The sequence below is a fragment of the Phascolarctos cinereus genome, unplaced genomic scaffold, assembly GCF_003287225.1.
Source record: "Phascolarctos cinereus isolate Bilbo 61053 unplaced genomic scaffold, phaCin_HiC Scaffold_726;HRSCAF=1367, whole genome shotgun sequence".
Taxonomy (NCBI): domain Eukaryota; kingdom Metazoa; phylum Chordata; class Mammalia; order Diprotodontia; family Phascolarctidae; genus Phascolarctos; species Phascolarctos cinereus.
Window position 1 is genome coordinate 29,197,978 of NW_027556098.1, and position 13,420 is coordinate 29,211,397.

The 13,420-nt window shown below is 37.1% G+C and overlaps 1 protein-coding gene across 1 annotated transcript in view; it reads left to right on the top strand.

The window, feature by feature from the left end:
• Positions 1-13,420, top strand: part of OCA2 (OCA2 melanosomal transmembrane protein) — a 542,641-nt gene that overhangs the window by 99,403 nt on the left and 429,818 nt on the right. The window contains exons 7-8 of the mRNA XM_020992730.2: positions 1,421-1,503; positions 4,259-4,412. Coding sequence (XP_020848389.1) covers positions 1,421-1,503; positions 4,259-4,412 — 237 coding nt within the window. The remainder of the gene's footprint in view (positions 1-1,420; positions 1,504-4,258; positions 4,413-13,420) is intronic.

Here is a 13,420-nt window from a genome sequence, read left to right on the forward strand (position 1 = left end):
AAAAAGCATTACAGAGTATTTTAATCCTTTTTCTTTGATGGGGTCTCTCAAATAAGGAGAAGAGGGCAGATTCTTGTGGTTGTGTTATAAACCAGTCAGTCAAAGAGTAAGATTATGTCAGTCAGGTTATAGGGCAGCTGGGTGGCACGGTGCATAGAGTGCTAGGTCTGGAGTCAGGAAGACCTCAGTCCAAATCTGGCCTTAGACACTGACTAGCTGTGTGATCCTGGGCAAGTCACTTAACCCTGTCTGCCTCACTTCCTCATCTGTAAAATGAGCTGGAGAAGGAAATGGCAACCCATTCCGGTATCTCTGCCACAGAAACCCCAGATGGGTTCATGAAGAGTTGGACATGACTGAAATGAGCATGTTAAAATGAAACTGAGACACCTTGTTGAAAGCATGCTTGACAACTCAGAGAGTGCTCTATGAAGGTTCTACAGCCTTCTGCACATTTAGGACGAAAGTCCATTACAAATGTGACTTTAGCCTACTCAGGCCCCATTGCATTATCAAAATTCTAATATGGCCACATAGCCATTTTGTATCATAGAAATTAAATGACTCCTACATTTGGTACTTATCTCTGATGGAAAGAAATAGTGGGAAGAGGGGTTCTTTGAGGTAAATGAATAAATAGGCAAGTCCCTGTTTAGCTTGTGGTGACTGAGGAATCTTTGTTTTGGAGGTAAATAGGAGTATTCATGATGAACTCTCCCTCAATTGAGTGAAACCTGCACATGTTTCGTTATCCTTTCATCCACCTTTTGTAAGATGCATACAATTGTAAGATGCTCATTCAAAAACATTTCCATATTCTTGCAATAAATCACACCCAACCTCGACCATAGTCTTAGAGTTGGGAGGGCCCTTAGAGGTCGTCTAGTTCAACTCCCTTAAAAATGAGGAAACTGATGCCCATGGGGTGATGTGACTTGCCCAGGGTCACGTTGGCAGAAGTAGGATTTGAATCCAGGTCCTTTGACTATACAATGCTGGACTCTTTCTACTTCACCACATTTTCTCCTAACTATAGGACTAGCTACGTGGAAGGGTCTTTCCTTCTTTTACTTAGTTAGTTTGCTTGTACCTACATACTATTATTCAGTCTATCATTGACCCTTGGTGAGTTTGGTGGTGCCAAGTTATTTATAAACATATTTGTAATGACTTACATAGGTTGCGGAAATAGTCACATAATCAACTATCCAGATAGTTCAAACTCATAAGAATGACACTTATGGCCCTGTAATTACCATTTGACTATGTGCAGTCCGGTGTTGATGAGGCTTCATAAGTATTTTTTTCTCTTCTCCAAAATTTTGCATAATAGTTTCCCTTTTCTGAAATAAAGATTCTTCATAAACCAAATAACTCTATAATATGTTTCACTGAAAGATGATTGTCAACTCTTTTTTAGGTCATCTATAACTGGACCATCTTTTTAAATTCTAGAAGAAATGAACGAGCTGTTACTTCAAGGACTTTTGAGACAATTACCAGGTTGGTTCTCAGATAAATGGGAATTTAGAAAAGCAAGAAGGAGCTATTGCATGCCAAATTGTGAGACAGAGAAGGGCATGAGTTCTAATCATAAATTGTCGTAGTCTCTGTTTAGCTAGGTGGCTCTGGGAAAATCACTTCCTCTCTCTATCTCCCTCTAAGTCCTACTCAAATGCTTTGTCCTGGTGGACATGACCTTGAGTTCTTGAAGGTTAAATCAACAGAGAACAAGCTCTGGTAGAACCTACCAGCCCTCCCCCAAAACTGGTGATATATGATGGTTAGATAAAGCATTTATTGTGTGCTTACTATGTTTCAGGCCCTCTGCTAAGTTCTGGGGATACAAATAAAATAGTCTATACTCTCAAGAAGCTTACATTCTACTAGAGGAAGGCGAAACACATGAGGGAAATGAAAGAAGTGGTAGGAAGGGGCTGAGAAGTTCAAAGAATGTGTGTCAGGCATGAGTGAAGTAAAGCATGACTGAGATCTTTCCTAAAATAGAGCTTTCAGAGGGAATCACCAATCAGGAGATCAGGACTTCAGAGTGGATGTTTTTCTAGGGGGCAAGACAACAGGTAAAGGGGAAGGAGGAGAAGTGATGATATATATCTATTATCTGAGGATTAGCCTAGTTAATTCAAAGAAGTCCATCTCCATTTTGTCCAGGAGGTGACAAAAACTTATCCACAGCAGCTCTTGGAGATTATTTACTAAGTCCTCCAGGCATTGTAATCTATGTTGCTGGGGGGGGGGGTACCCACCATGATGAAATCACAGATGACTGAAATATTAAAGTGTATAATATCTTTGTCATCATGGGATTTAATATACACCAATTACTAGAGGCTAGGGGGAAATCACCATTATGTATATGCTAATTATTATGATGAGTTGAATGCAAGAAATGAGTTTGAGGAAAATTATTTTCATCTATTTCAACATTCAGATTCCATTTTTATTCTGAACCTTCCTAATAAAAATGAGCCTATTTTGCTTTTGAGGAATTCTATGTTGTAAGAAATTTTGGAATGTTCCCTTATTATTTATTTTAAACTTTAGCTATTTCTTCCTTATATTTCTGCATATCTCCTCCTACCAGAGTTCATTTTAGAATCTCATCATCACATAATAGAATCAGGATCCCAAAAAGTTATTACTCAGCTGGAACTAGTTATTAACTAGTTGACTAAATCTAATAAGATGAAATTCAATGGGGACAAATGTAAAGTTTTACTTTTGGAAACAAAAAGTCAACTTCAAAATACAAGATAGGGAGACATAATAAAAACAGTATTTGTGAAAGAGACCTGGGGGCTTTTTAGTGGACTTCAAGCTCAATATGAATCACTAGTGTGATGAATTACCAAAAAGCTAATGTAATCATGAGCTGTGTGGAAAGATGCTTAATTTTCACGCTAGAGAGGTGATAATTATTTACTTTGATCTCATCAGATATCATCTGGAGTACTGTTTTTAGTTCTAGGCATAATGGTTTAAGGACATTGATAATTTCATTAGTGTCCAAAGTAGGGCAATCAGGATGGTAGGAGGGTCTTGAGTTCATGTCACATGAGGACAGTAGGGCATCTCTCCCAGTTGTAGGCACTGGACATATTTAGCCTAGAAAAAAGAATCAGAGAGGACCTAAGAGCTTCCAGAACCATCAGGTAGGTGGAAAGATTAAATTTATCCTATTGGAGCCTTGGAGGCAGAACCAGGGACAATAGATGAAAGTTTCAGAGGCAAATTTAGGTTTGATGTAAGGAGAAACTTGCTGCTGCACCAAAGTAGAACGTGCTACCTCAAAATTATTTCCCTTCCTTAGAGATCTTCAAGCAAAAGCTGGATGGCCACTTGTCAGGTGTGTAATTGTGAAGATTCCTTTTGTGTATGGGTTAGAATACAAGATCATTGAGGTCCTTTCCAACTTTCGAGCTATGTGATTCTGTGAGAATATTGATAAATATTTGGGTTTGGAAATATGTACTTTAGTATACAGCCAAGTCCTGATTATCCAAGGATTGTTGTTAACCATCGCGTACACCATCAAGAAGGCTAGGTAGAGGCCAAGGAACTAAAACCATTTTTCCCCTGGTGTACTGCATTTGGAGTCAGAAAACTTGGGTTTAAACCTTGGCTCTGCCGCTTATTACCTGTGTGATCTGGAGTAAACCATTTATTTCTCTGGATTGCAGTTACCTCATCTATGACGTAAAGGGGTTGGATTAGGTCTTCTAATTCTACATCTTGGGATCTTATGATTTCTTCTTTATTTCTGTTTTATTAGCAACCACTCATAAAAGGTATGACCCTAATGAGAAGTGTGCTTAGGAAAACAAGTGGAAACCAGTGGCTCAAATTAAGTTCAGGACTGTTATCGTTTAGTTGTTTTAGTTGTATCCAAACTCTTTGTGACCCCATTCGGGGTTTTCTTGGCAAAGATTCTGGAATAGTTTTGTCATTTTCTTCTCCAGCTCATTTTACAGATGAGGAAACTGAGGCAAACAGGATTAAGTGACTTGCTTAGGGTCACACAGCTAATAAGTGTCTGAGGTCAGATTTGAACTCAGAAAGCTGAGTCTTCCAACCCCAGGCCCAGTGCTGCATCCTCTGTGCCATCGTTATTTCCTATGAATAATTGAATTGATTATGGAATAATTTGGTGCTAGAGTGGAGTCAGAGAGGAAGCTAATTATGATGCTGGAGTACCTTTCCCTTTTACCAACTATATAACATCTGTTTCTTGCTGCAGAGAGACCATTTCAATAAATATTCGAGCCTTCCTCCAGAAAAACCAGGTGATTCCCCTTTCAATGGCTCATCAATACCTCCATGCAGACATAGAGACCCAAGTAACCATTGCATCAGTCATTTTGGTGGGAGTCTATTTGCTGATCATATTTGAGGTAATATGATATCTACTTTTATTGGTTTGTCTTTTCCCACAATATTTACTACCTAACTCTTGTGTGGAGGTTCACTATTTGTTAAGTAGGCTCTTATCAATTAGCATATTCTTCTATTAATGTGAGAAAACTGGTTTGAACTTGAATTGGCTTTTTGAACCCGGGAACCTTCATTTGTGAAAAAAAAAAGAATGTTTCAGTGTCATAAACATTTGTGTTGGAAGAATCCAGATAAACTCCATCTTTAATGTGTGTTTGTATTATTATCTCCATGAAGGGTTTGCTACACTATTAATGTGTTTTTTTTCCTATCAACTTAGATGAGTGTTTTCCCATAAGATCTTATCTTACCTCTTTATTGTTTAGAAAGCATATTAGATAGATGTATCACTTTACAATAAGAATAAAGAAAAAGTATTTTCTTTCTTAAAGTGTATAGTGTTTGAAAATTAGCTTGCATTTACTCTGCATGTATCTTGTAGATGCCTATTAAAGGAAGTGAGTATTTTTCTTTTTGCTTATATTTATATCCTCAGTGCTTAGCACAGTTCCTGGCACATAATAAGTGTTTAATAAATGTTTGTTGATTGATTGAACACTACATATCTATATACCATGGTAGAATATTTGTATCACTGAGCAGTCTAGAACACAAGTAAACAAAGTCATGAGAAGTAAATTTTGAAGAGTTTACTAGATGAAAAAAATATGAATGAAGGGCACAATTATAGGTGCGTGGAAGAATTTGGAGATAAATAGGGCATTGAGAACAGGAAAAAGGTATTTTTTTTTTAATTTCAAGAAATTTATCTGAGTTTAGTTTATATTATATTGAGAATTAATAGGAATCAATTTGCTTGTGACTTGTAGGGATTTGGGTGTGGATATATGAAAGCCTGAAATATTTTCTTGGGCTTGTTTTTAGTCCTTTATATTGGGCGGCTTAAAGTCATATGGGCACAACTGATCTACTTTTATTGGTTTGTCTTTTCCCACATTCCTCTCATTGTTTTTGGTGAGTTGGAGAACAGTGTCTTATTAAAGGGGAAAGAATGAATCAGTTAAAAGAAGATATGACACAAAATAGTATATAATTTTTCTTACTTAACATGAACAGCCTGAGTTCACTTTAGGGAAATATTCACTTATTTGGTTCACTGGATCTATTTAAATAAAACTGAAAAATTCAGAATCTGATACCCAGTAATGGTAGCACCAGCTTCCCTCATATACATAGGCTCTTAAGACTTCAAATATGCATTTTATTTACATAGTTTCAGATGTAGAAAGGACTTTCCCTTACTTATGAGCTTATGGAGAATCAAGAGAGTCCCAATCCCCGCTATAAATATAACAAGTGAAACAGATTAATACAACAATAAGCGCTTTGAGTCCCTTATGTATAGATACCAAGGGGAACAGAGAAATTAAATTAGACATAGTCCTTAATCTCAAGGACCTTTTAGTCCAGTAAAGGTATGTTTCCATTTAAGAGAGTTCACTTGCCAATAGCACAAGTCTGCTTCTGAGAAAAGCAATTGCTGAATTAAATCTTCACTGACAGTTTACTTCTCTGGGACATAGGTCTGCTCATACTTTTAAGAGAAGCAGTTATTGAAATTAAATCTAATTCAGAGTACTGAGACAACACTTGCTCTTTCAGTGTAGCAAGCTGTGGAATATTGGAGTAAATGCAGAACACGATATACTTTAGTGATTTAAATAAAAAGAATTAGAGAATTTTGAGGTTAATAAATGGGGAGATATGGACACCAGAATGGTTCTGAGACTAAAGGACGAATGTAATTTATATTATAATAGCCAGAAGATGAGAATTTGGTTGCTAATCACAAATTAAGTTAGGTTAATTTACAAAGGGGATAGAGTCTGATGAGAGAAGAGATGTACAGAAAGAAAGAGAGGAAAGGCTGTATTCTCTCTGCACCATTACTTGTTGCTAGGCTGATTGGTTGGCCAATGAGATCCTGGTCCCAAAGTTAGTGGACCTGAATTCAAATTCTGCCTTCAGTGCTTACTATCTTAAGTAAGTCACTTAAATTCCATAGGCCTTCATTTCATCGTCTATTAAATGAAGAGGTTAGACTAGAGGAGGTCTTTTTCAGCTCTAAATTTATGATCTGTGATTACTAACTTCATTATGTTAGTCGTCAGATCTATTAGGTCTGAAAGGGATATTAAAGGACATTTAGTCCAACCCTCTCATTTACAGATTGAAGTAATTGAAGCTCAGAGAGGCTGACTTGCCTAGTGGCCAGAGTAACAATCAACAAGGTAAAAAAGTAGAATTGCAAAAAGGATAAAGCAAAGTCCCAAAAGTCTCTCTTGCCTTCTTTTTTCTCATTTGCAACTGCATGGTTTTGTTATTCTTTTCTGTCCATTAAAAAAGAGGAACTCTTCTGTGCATCCAGACAAAACAGCTAACCCACAAAACCCAAACAACACTGCAGGGCGAAGGGCTTCCCACTGACAAGAATTCTGAAGTGATGGAAGCCTGAGGGCTGTTTGGGAGAACAAATGGAATTAGGAACACTTTATCTGACCATGACCATAAAGCCAGATTAGAGATGAGAACCAAAGTGTAAAAATACAACCCAGACCAGACAAGAAGGAACTTGGAATTCAGAGTTTAAATTGGATTTGTGGTGTAATGAATGGAGTAACTATTTTGCTGTCCATCCTGATCTAAGATGACAGACCTATGAAAAACCTGAATGGGACCTTTTTTATTTGATTTGATTTTTTGGTATAATCCCATTGAGCAAGGCTGCCATTTCTCTTATATTAAGTAATTATGTTCCAAAAGGACAAAAAAGCCTGTCAAAACCCCCCATAAAGTTCCTCATTCCTGTTGCTGATTATTCTTCGCAATCTCTCTGACTCTTCTAACCTTTTATACTGTGACCATAGAAATGTGAAATTGCCTGTGCTTTTCTTTCCAATTACCTTTCTGTAATGAAAGCTACTGCCATATTGGGGTGGGGGGGACTCTATTCAAGCAATAAAGTACTTTCAAGGCCTAAATAACCCTCCTTTTTGCATGTTTTAAAATGAAATATTTTCTCTGAAACTTAGAAGCCTCATTGTGGCACAGTGATCTTGCCGTGGTGCCCTGGGTTCTTAATAGACTATTCTCAAAAGACATAGGTGTCTGACAGGTCCTAATCAAGCCCTTCCATGCTTTAGTGATGGACTGACTGGGTATCAGTCTATCTACTTGCTTGCATTAAGTTAGTCACCAGAAGGTTTAATACCAAATGTGTGATTATTTTTGTCTATGGCAGCTCGTCAAACTGTCTATTACCGTGTGGAAGAATTGTCATCTGCATTAGTGGAGACAACAGCCATGTTGATGACATAGCAGATCTATTATGTTGATCAATAACAGATTAATTGCCATTTATATGGTGCTTGATTTATGTAGCTCTTTATTCCTAAGTACCTTATACTCAATTTCCTTCATGTATGAATATGTGTATATTCATCAGCAAATTTGCAAGGGACTGAACACATGATATCACCACTATTTTTCTAGCCTCTGGAATAATCTCTTTACATAGCCCCATGGGTTGTCATATATATCCTCAATTCAAATGAATTTAATGAAAAAAACATTTAAGTGTCCACTATGTGCTAAACATGTAGATACTGAAGATATAAAACGAAAAAGAAAACAGCCTCTGCCTTCAAGGTACTTGTATTTTGCTAGAGGAAAACAACAGCTATAATAATAAATTAACAAGCATGTTAAAAATGCCTGTCATGTGCTGTGTTTGGTGCTAAGTGTTGAGGATACAAGGACAAAAATGAAACAATAGTTACTGACTTCAAGGAGCTTATATTCTACCAAAAGGTAAATTATGGGTGTGTGTGTATATGTGTGTGTGTGTGTATACACACACACAATACATATATAGATACATATATGTATATACATATATGTACCTATATATACATACATATTTATGTGTGACTTGCTAATTAATTTATGAAATTGTGAAATGGGGATAGGCATACCCAGTTCTTTGGGGACTTATTGAGAAAGATTAGGATGGCAGTGGGAAGTAAGGCTAGAATCACACTTTAATAATTCACAGAGGGTACAGGGGTGAACACAGAAAGTATGGAGATAAGCCGTGCAAAGAGGTAAATGGCTGGGTATGGGGACAGGGATGGAGTGGTAGGTGCAGGCAACATGGGGAAAAGAATGGGCAGGGGGAAATCATTTATATAACTGTGGTTCAGTATTGGAGACACTCAAGCAGCATGGACCCTTAGGACATGGAATAGTACCTGAATGTCAAGAGTTTGAAGTCTTACTTTTACGGGGTTTTTTGTTGGGGACAGACTAACTCCTATCCGTGTCACCTTGGGGTTAGTTCTTTAACATCCAAATCATCTCAAAGTCATCAGTAAAATTTTAAAATTCCCATGTCCACATCCCCTCAAATTTATCAGCTCTTTTTGTTGTTTTGCTGGTCTTACTGTTGATGTCTGGAACTTACTGTAAGACCCAAAGGCCCTGATAGCAAGTCCTTTATGGCTTACTCTGATTCAGTGCACAGTCTCAGGATGTGATTTTGGCTTACTATATGATGCAGTTTGCAAATTCTGTTCCTTTGATTTGTGAGACAATCTGAACATGACTTCTAGATTCCCATTTACAGTCTTACTTCCTGCTATTGTTACTGGCTACTTTTAAACACATATACTGTCTAGGAGCAGGGGTGGTGGTGGTGGCGGTGGCCAGGGGGACCAGAACAAGATACAGTTTTAACATGTGCACACATATGTAATAAATAAACACACACACATATATATATGTCTATACATATGTAATTTTGATGATATGTAGAGCATTAGCTGGAGGCATCAGGTGTCTTGTAGGAGGTAGCATTTGAACTGAACCTTGATATCTTTTCCCTTTCTATCATCTACTGAATTATGAGAAAATACTGTCCAATATTTTGACTTCCAAAGCTATGATATGAACTATGTTTTAACATCCTCTTTATTACATATTTTCATGGTTCATAAGTATTTTGAGCTTCCTTTCATTTTATTGTAGCTGAATGCTAATTATATACAGAGAATTTTAAGATCTAAATATGCACATGCTTTTATGTACTCTCAAAAATTACAAGTTATTTCTTAGTTTCATCTAAAAATGCCATTGTAGATTTCTAAATGTTTTCCAAGAGTTCTTTAGTTTAATTAAATTAATAAATAGTGCACATAAGGTATGCTTGACAAAGTAAACAGAATTTGCATTGTTTTGAAACCGATGAAGCTGTGAATATATATTATTCTCAGCTATAAAACTGCATTTTGCTTTTGTAACAGCTGGGTTTCTTAGGAAAAATGTTAATGCTACAAGATGTATTTTTGTCATTAATTCAATGACATCTCAAAAATATTTATGTGAGGAAAATTCATCAGATTGAATTGAGTCATAATGAATTGGCACAGAAGAGCTATAGGACAAAGAAGTCATGATTAGGGTCACGCGTTTTTTAGCTGCAAGGGACCTCAGTTTTTATCAAGTCCAGAGAATTCAAACACTCAACTCTCATTCTGTGACCTACAACACTCTTGAGCATGGCCCAAACCAGATTAAAATGCAATTGGAAATATCTAACAAAATTAATAAAAATATAATAAAATAGGGATAATATTAATGTGTGGTTTTCCTAGTCAATTGTGACTGCAGAGATTTTTTTTTAACATTGTTTAATGGCTTCTGTTTCTATTTGAGTTTGACACTACTGATCCTAGTTCAGCTTCCTCATTTGACAGATGAGGAAATTGAGTCAGAGCAAATGGTAGAGATGGGATTTAAATCCAGTCCTCTGACTCAAAGTACAGGATGTCCCAAAAGTCTTAGTATAATTATAAGCGATCAAAGCTCAAAACTGCACCAATATTTTTAGTACACCCTGCATAATGCTTTCTTTCAGGTCACATGAAATGTCAGTGTCACAGTATGAAGAGGTGTTTCTCATGTTTCAAAATTCCTTTTTTGTTCTGTATGAGGTGTGCTTCATGTTCTTGTATTCAGCCTTCTCTATGTTCTACTAATATGCTCATTCCTTTCTAGAATGCTTTTTTCTAACCATAACTTTTTTTTAAAAAAATTGTGGTTATGTTCATTTTTAGGAAAAATATGTGTGAGAGGAAAAAGACAACTTTAAACAAACTGAAGGAAATAGGTAATTTGGGTTGAGGAACTGTCATCACCAAATGGGACTTCTGAAGGACTTGGGGCTATGCATAGTATACAGTGGGCCATTTACCTGAGAACCAAATGTATTTCTAAGCGACTTAGTTATGCAATTAAACCTCAGTGGTTTCATTTGCCAGGGAAGCAAAAATCGTAGTTATGAAACGAAAGCTTAAAATGATGACTCAGTACCCTGGCCAGGTGTAGAGGTATGAACTGAAGAGAAGTGAGCAGAGTCAGTACTATGGCAAGGGACAGCAGCACTGCTTTCTGCTGAGCTGTGTCACCATCACGGTTATGTGGGGTAACATAGAGGAGTAAGGAGGAGGAAGAAGGCAGTTTGTTGAGCGTAGTGATACATAGGTTGGTATTGTGGGGCTTTGAGTACCTTTGGTTGTTGTCAGAGGGTACCTCAGACCCACATGAGTTTCCAGGGAATTTAAAAGCATGTGGCTGCATTGCCAAGTTCCCTAGGAGACTTCCTTAATGAAGGTGTGTCTATGTCCCTTTTAATAAGCCAAACTTCAGGATGACACCTTAGGAAGCTTTGTGCTGGTCTATGTTTTCCCACTCTCAGAGCATCCTTTGTATTATAGCTACATTTGGTACCTCCCTGGAGATCAGCCTTTCCATGTTTGAACCTGTGATGATAAGGCCTCTATAAGGTAATTGGCTAATATTTCTGAGATTCCACCCATACACCTCAGGGATAGATAACTTGAGAGGCCAAGGCTTAACAAGTGGGACATAATTCTGAGAGTGCACACTGCTTTGGTTGGTTTTTATTTTTTTATGTCTATTATCATTTAGTTAGGGTGTATGGGGTGTTAAGTGTTCCGCTTTTGGTGTTCATCTTTCGCCCAACTCTTGCCTGTGGCTCAAAGAAGCTATAGCATGTTCAATGTCCATACCCCAGTGAAACCACCTTGACAAATGGGCTAAACCAAATTGAGGGCAACCAACAGGCCTCAAACCCATCAGTGAGGTAGGGGGAGGTCTATCCCAAACATGTGAAAACTTTTCCCAATAGAGAGGGTGAATGAGAACAGTTTGTTCCAATGGCCATGAAGGTGGCTGAAGCAGACACTGTGGAGTTTGGTCAGACACTGAAGATTCCAAGGTCATCCACTGCATTGTGGGCCATTGCCAGTTGTGCTGACTTTTGTCTTGCCACTGGACTTCAGTGATTCTAGAAGAGAGAATGAAACTGATGACTATGAGCAACTGTCTCACTTAAATCCAATTCATGTGCAAATCAAGACACCAGCCTGTGATGTCAGTGCTCCTCCTTGAAACAAAGGATGAGCAACATAATTTAGTTATCATCATATTGTTATTTGTTGACATTTTTGTTGACATTATATATATATATATATATATATATATACATACATGCATACATTTATATATATATACACATACACACACAAATATATATATATATATATATGTATATATATATATATATATATATATGTATATATATATATATATATATATATATATATATATATAGAGAGAGAGAGAGAGAGAGAGAGAGAGAGAGAGAGAGGTGCCAAATTTAAGACAAAATTTTGAAATAAGAAAGACACAAATATCCTCAACCTCTCCTTTCTGTTCCTTTATCTATAGTCCCCTAGGGTTTCTTTTCCCATTCCAAAGCCATCAAACAGAGAGATCCTCCTCTCTTATCCTGTTCTTCCTTCTAAACTGATTTTTAGGAAAAGATTTAATATCATTCTTTCCCTCTTTAATGTGTGTATTTCAGTGTATTATCTTTCTCATGGATATTTCCATTGTAAGTAGAATGAAAAAAATATCCTTTGTCATGAGCATTATCCCATCATGCAAATGTGAAAGCTTTACATCTTTGAGGGTCTTTGCAGGGAGTATTCTCCATGTTCATGAAATTTTATCATGTGGATGATTGTTCTCCCCATGTGTAAGACCCTCCCTGGAATACATATCACATGCATATATACTTGTACACATACTTCCCTAAATGAGGTAATAACAACTACTCATATTTACATATTGATTTAAGATTTACAAGGCATTTTCCTAACAACAACCTTATAAGGTCCATGGTACAAGTGTTATTATCCTGATTTTGTACAAATCTGCCAGATAAGGTGACTTATCACAAAACCAAGCATTAGAACTGAGATTCACACTCAGTTTTTCCTATTCCAAGTTCATTTTGTAATGCAAGGCATCTACACATAAAGCACATATACTCAGAGTATTTGGGTGGGGTGGTGAAGGAATGGTAGAAGATGGTTCTGGCTAAGATTTTGGTAATTTCCCTCTGTATAAGTGGGGATTATTGTTGTTCATCCTTCATTCTCAAAGAGGACCAATGACATCAAGAGGATGTCTTGACTTGCAAGTGAATTGGATTTAAGTGAGGCAGGGCTGAGGAAGACTTCTTTCTCTTCTCTTCTCTTCTCTTCTCTTCTCTTCTCTTCTCTTCTCTTCTCTTCTCTTCTCTTCTCTTCTCTTCTCTTTCTCTTCTCTTCTCTTCTTTCTCTTCTCTTTCTCTTCTCTCTTCTCTTCTCTTCTCTTCTCTCTCTCTTCTCTTCTCTTCTCTTCTCTTCTCTTCTCTTCTCTTCTCTTCTCTGAAGCAATAGGGGTTAAGTGGCCACACAGTTAGTGTCAAGTGTCTGAGGCCAGATTTGAACTCAAGTCCTTGGGGAAGACTTTCTAAAGAAGGAAGTCTGAGTGTAGCTACTGCTGAAGTAGAAAACAGCCTGAAAGGTAGAGGAGGCAC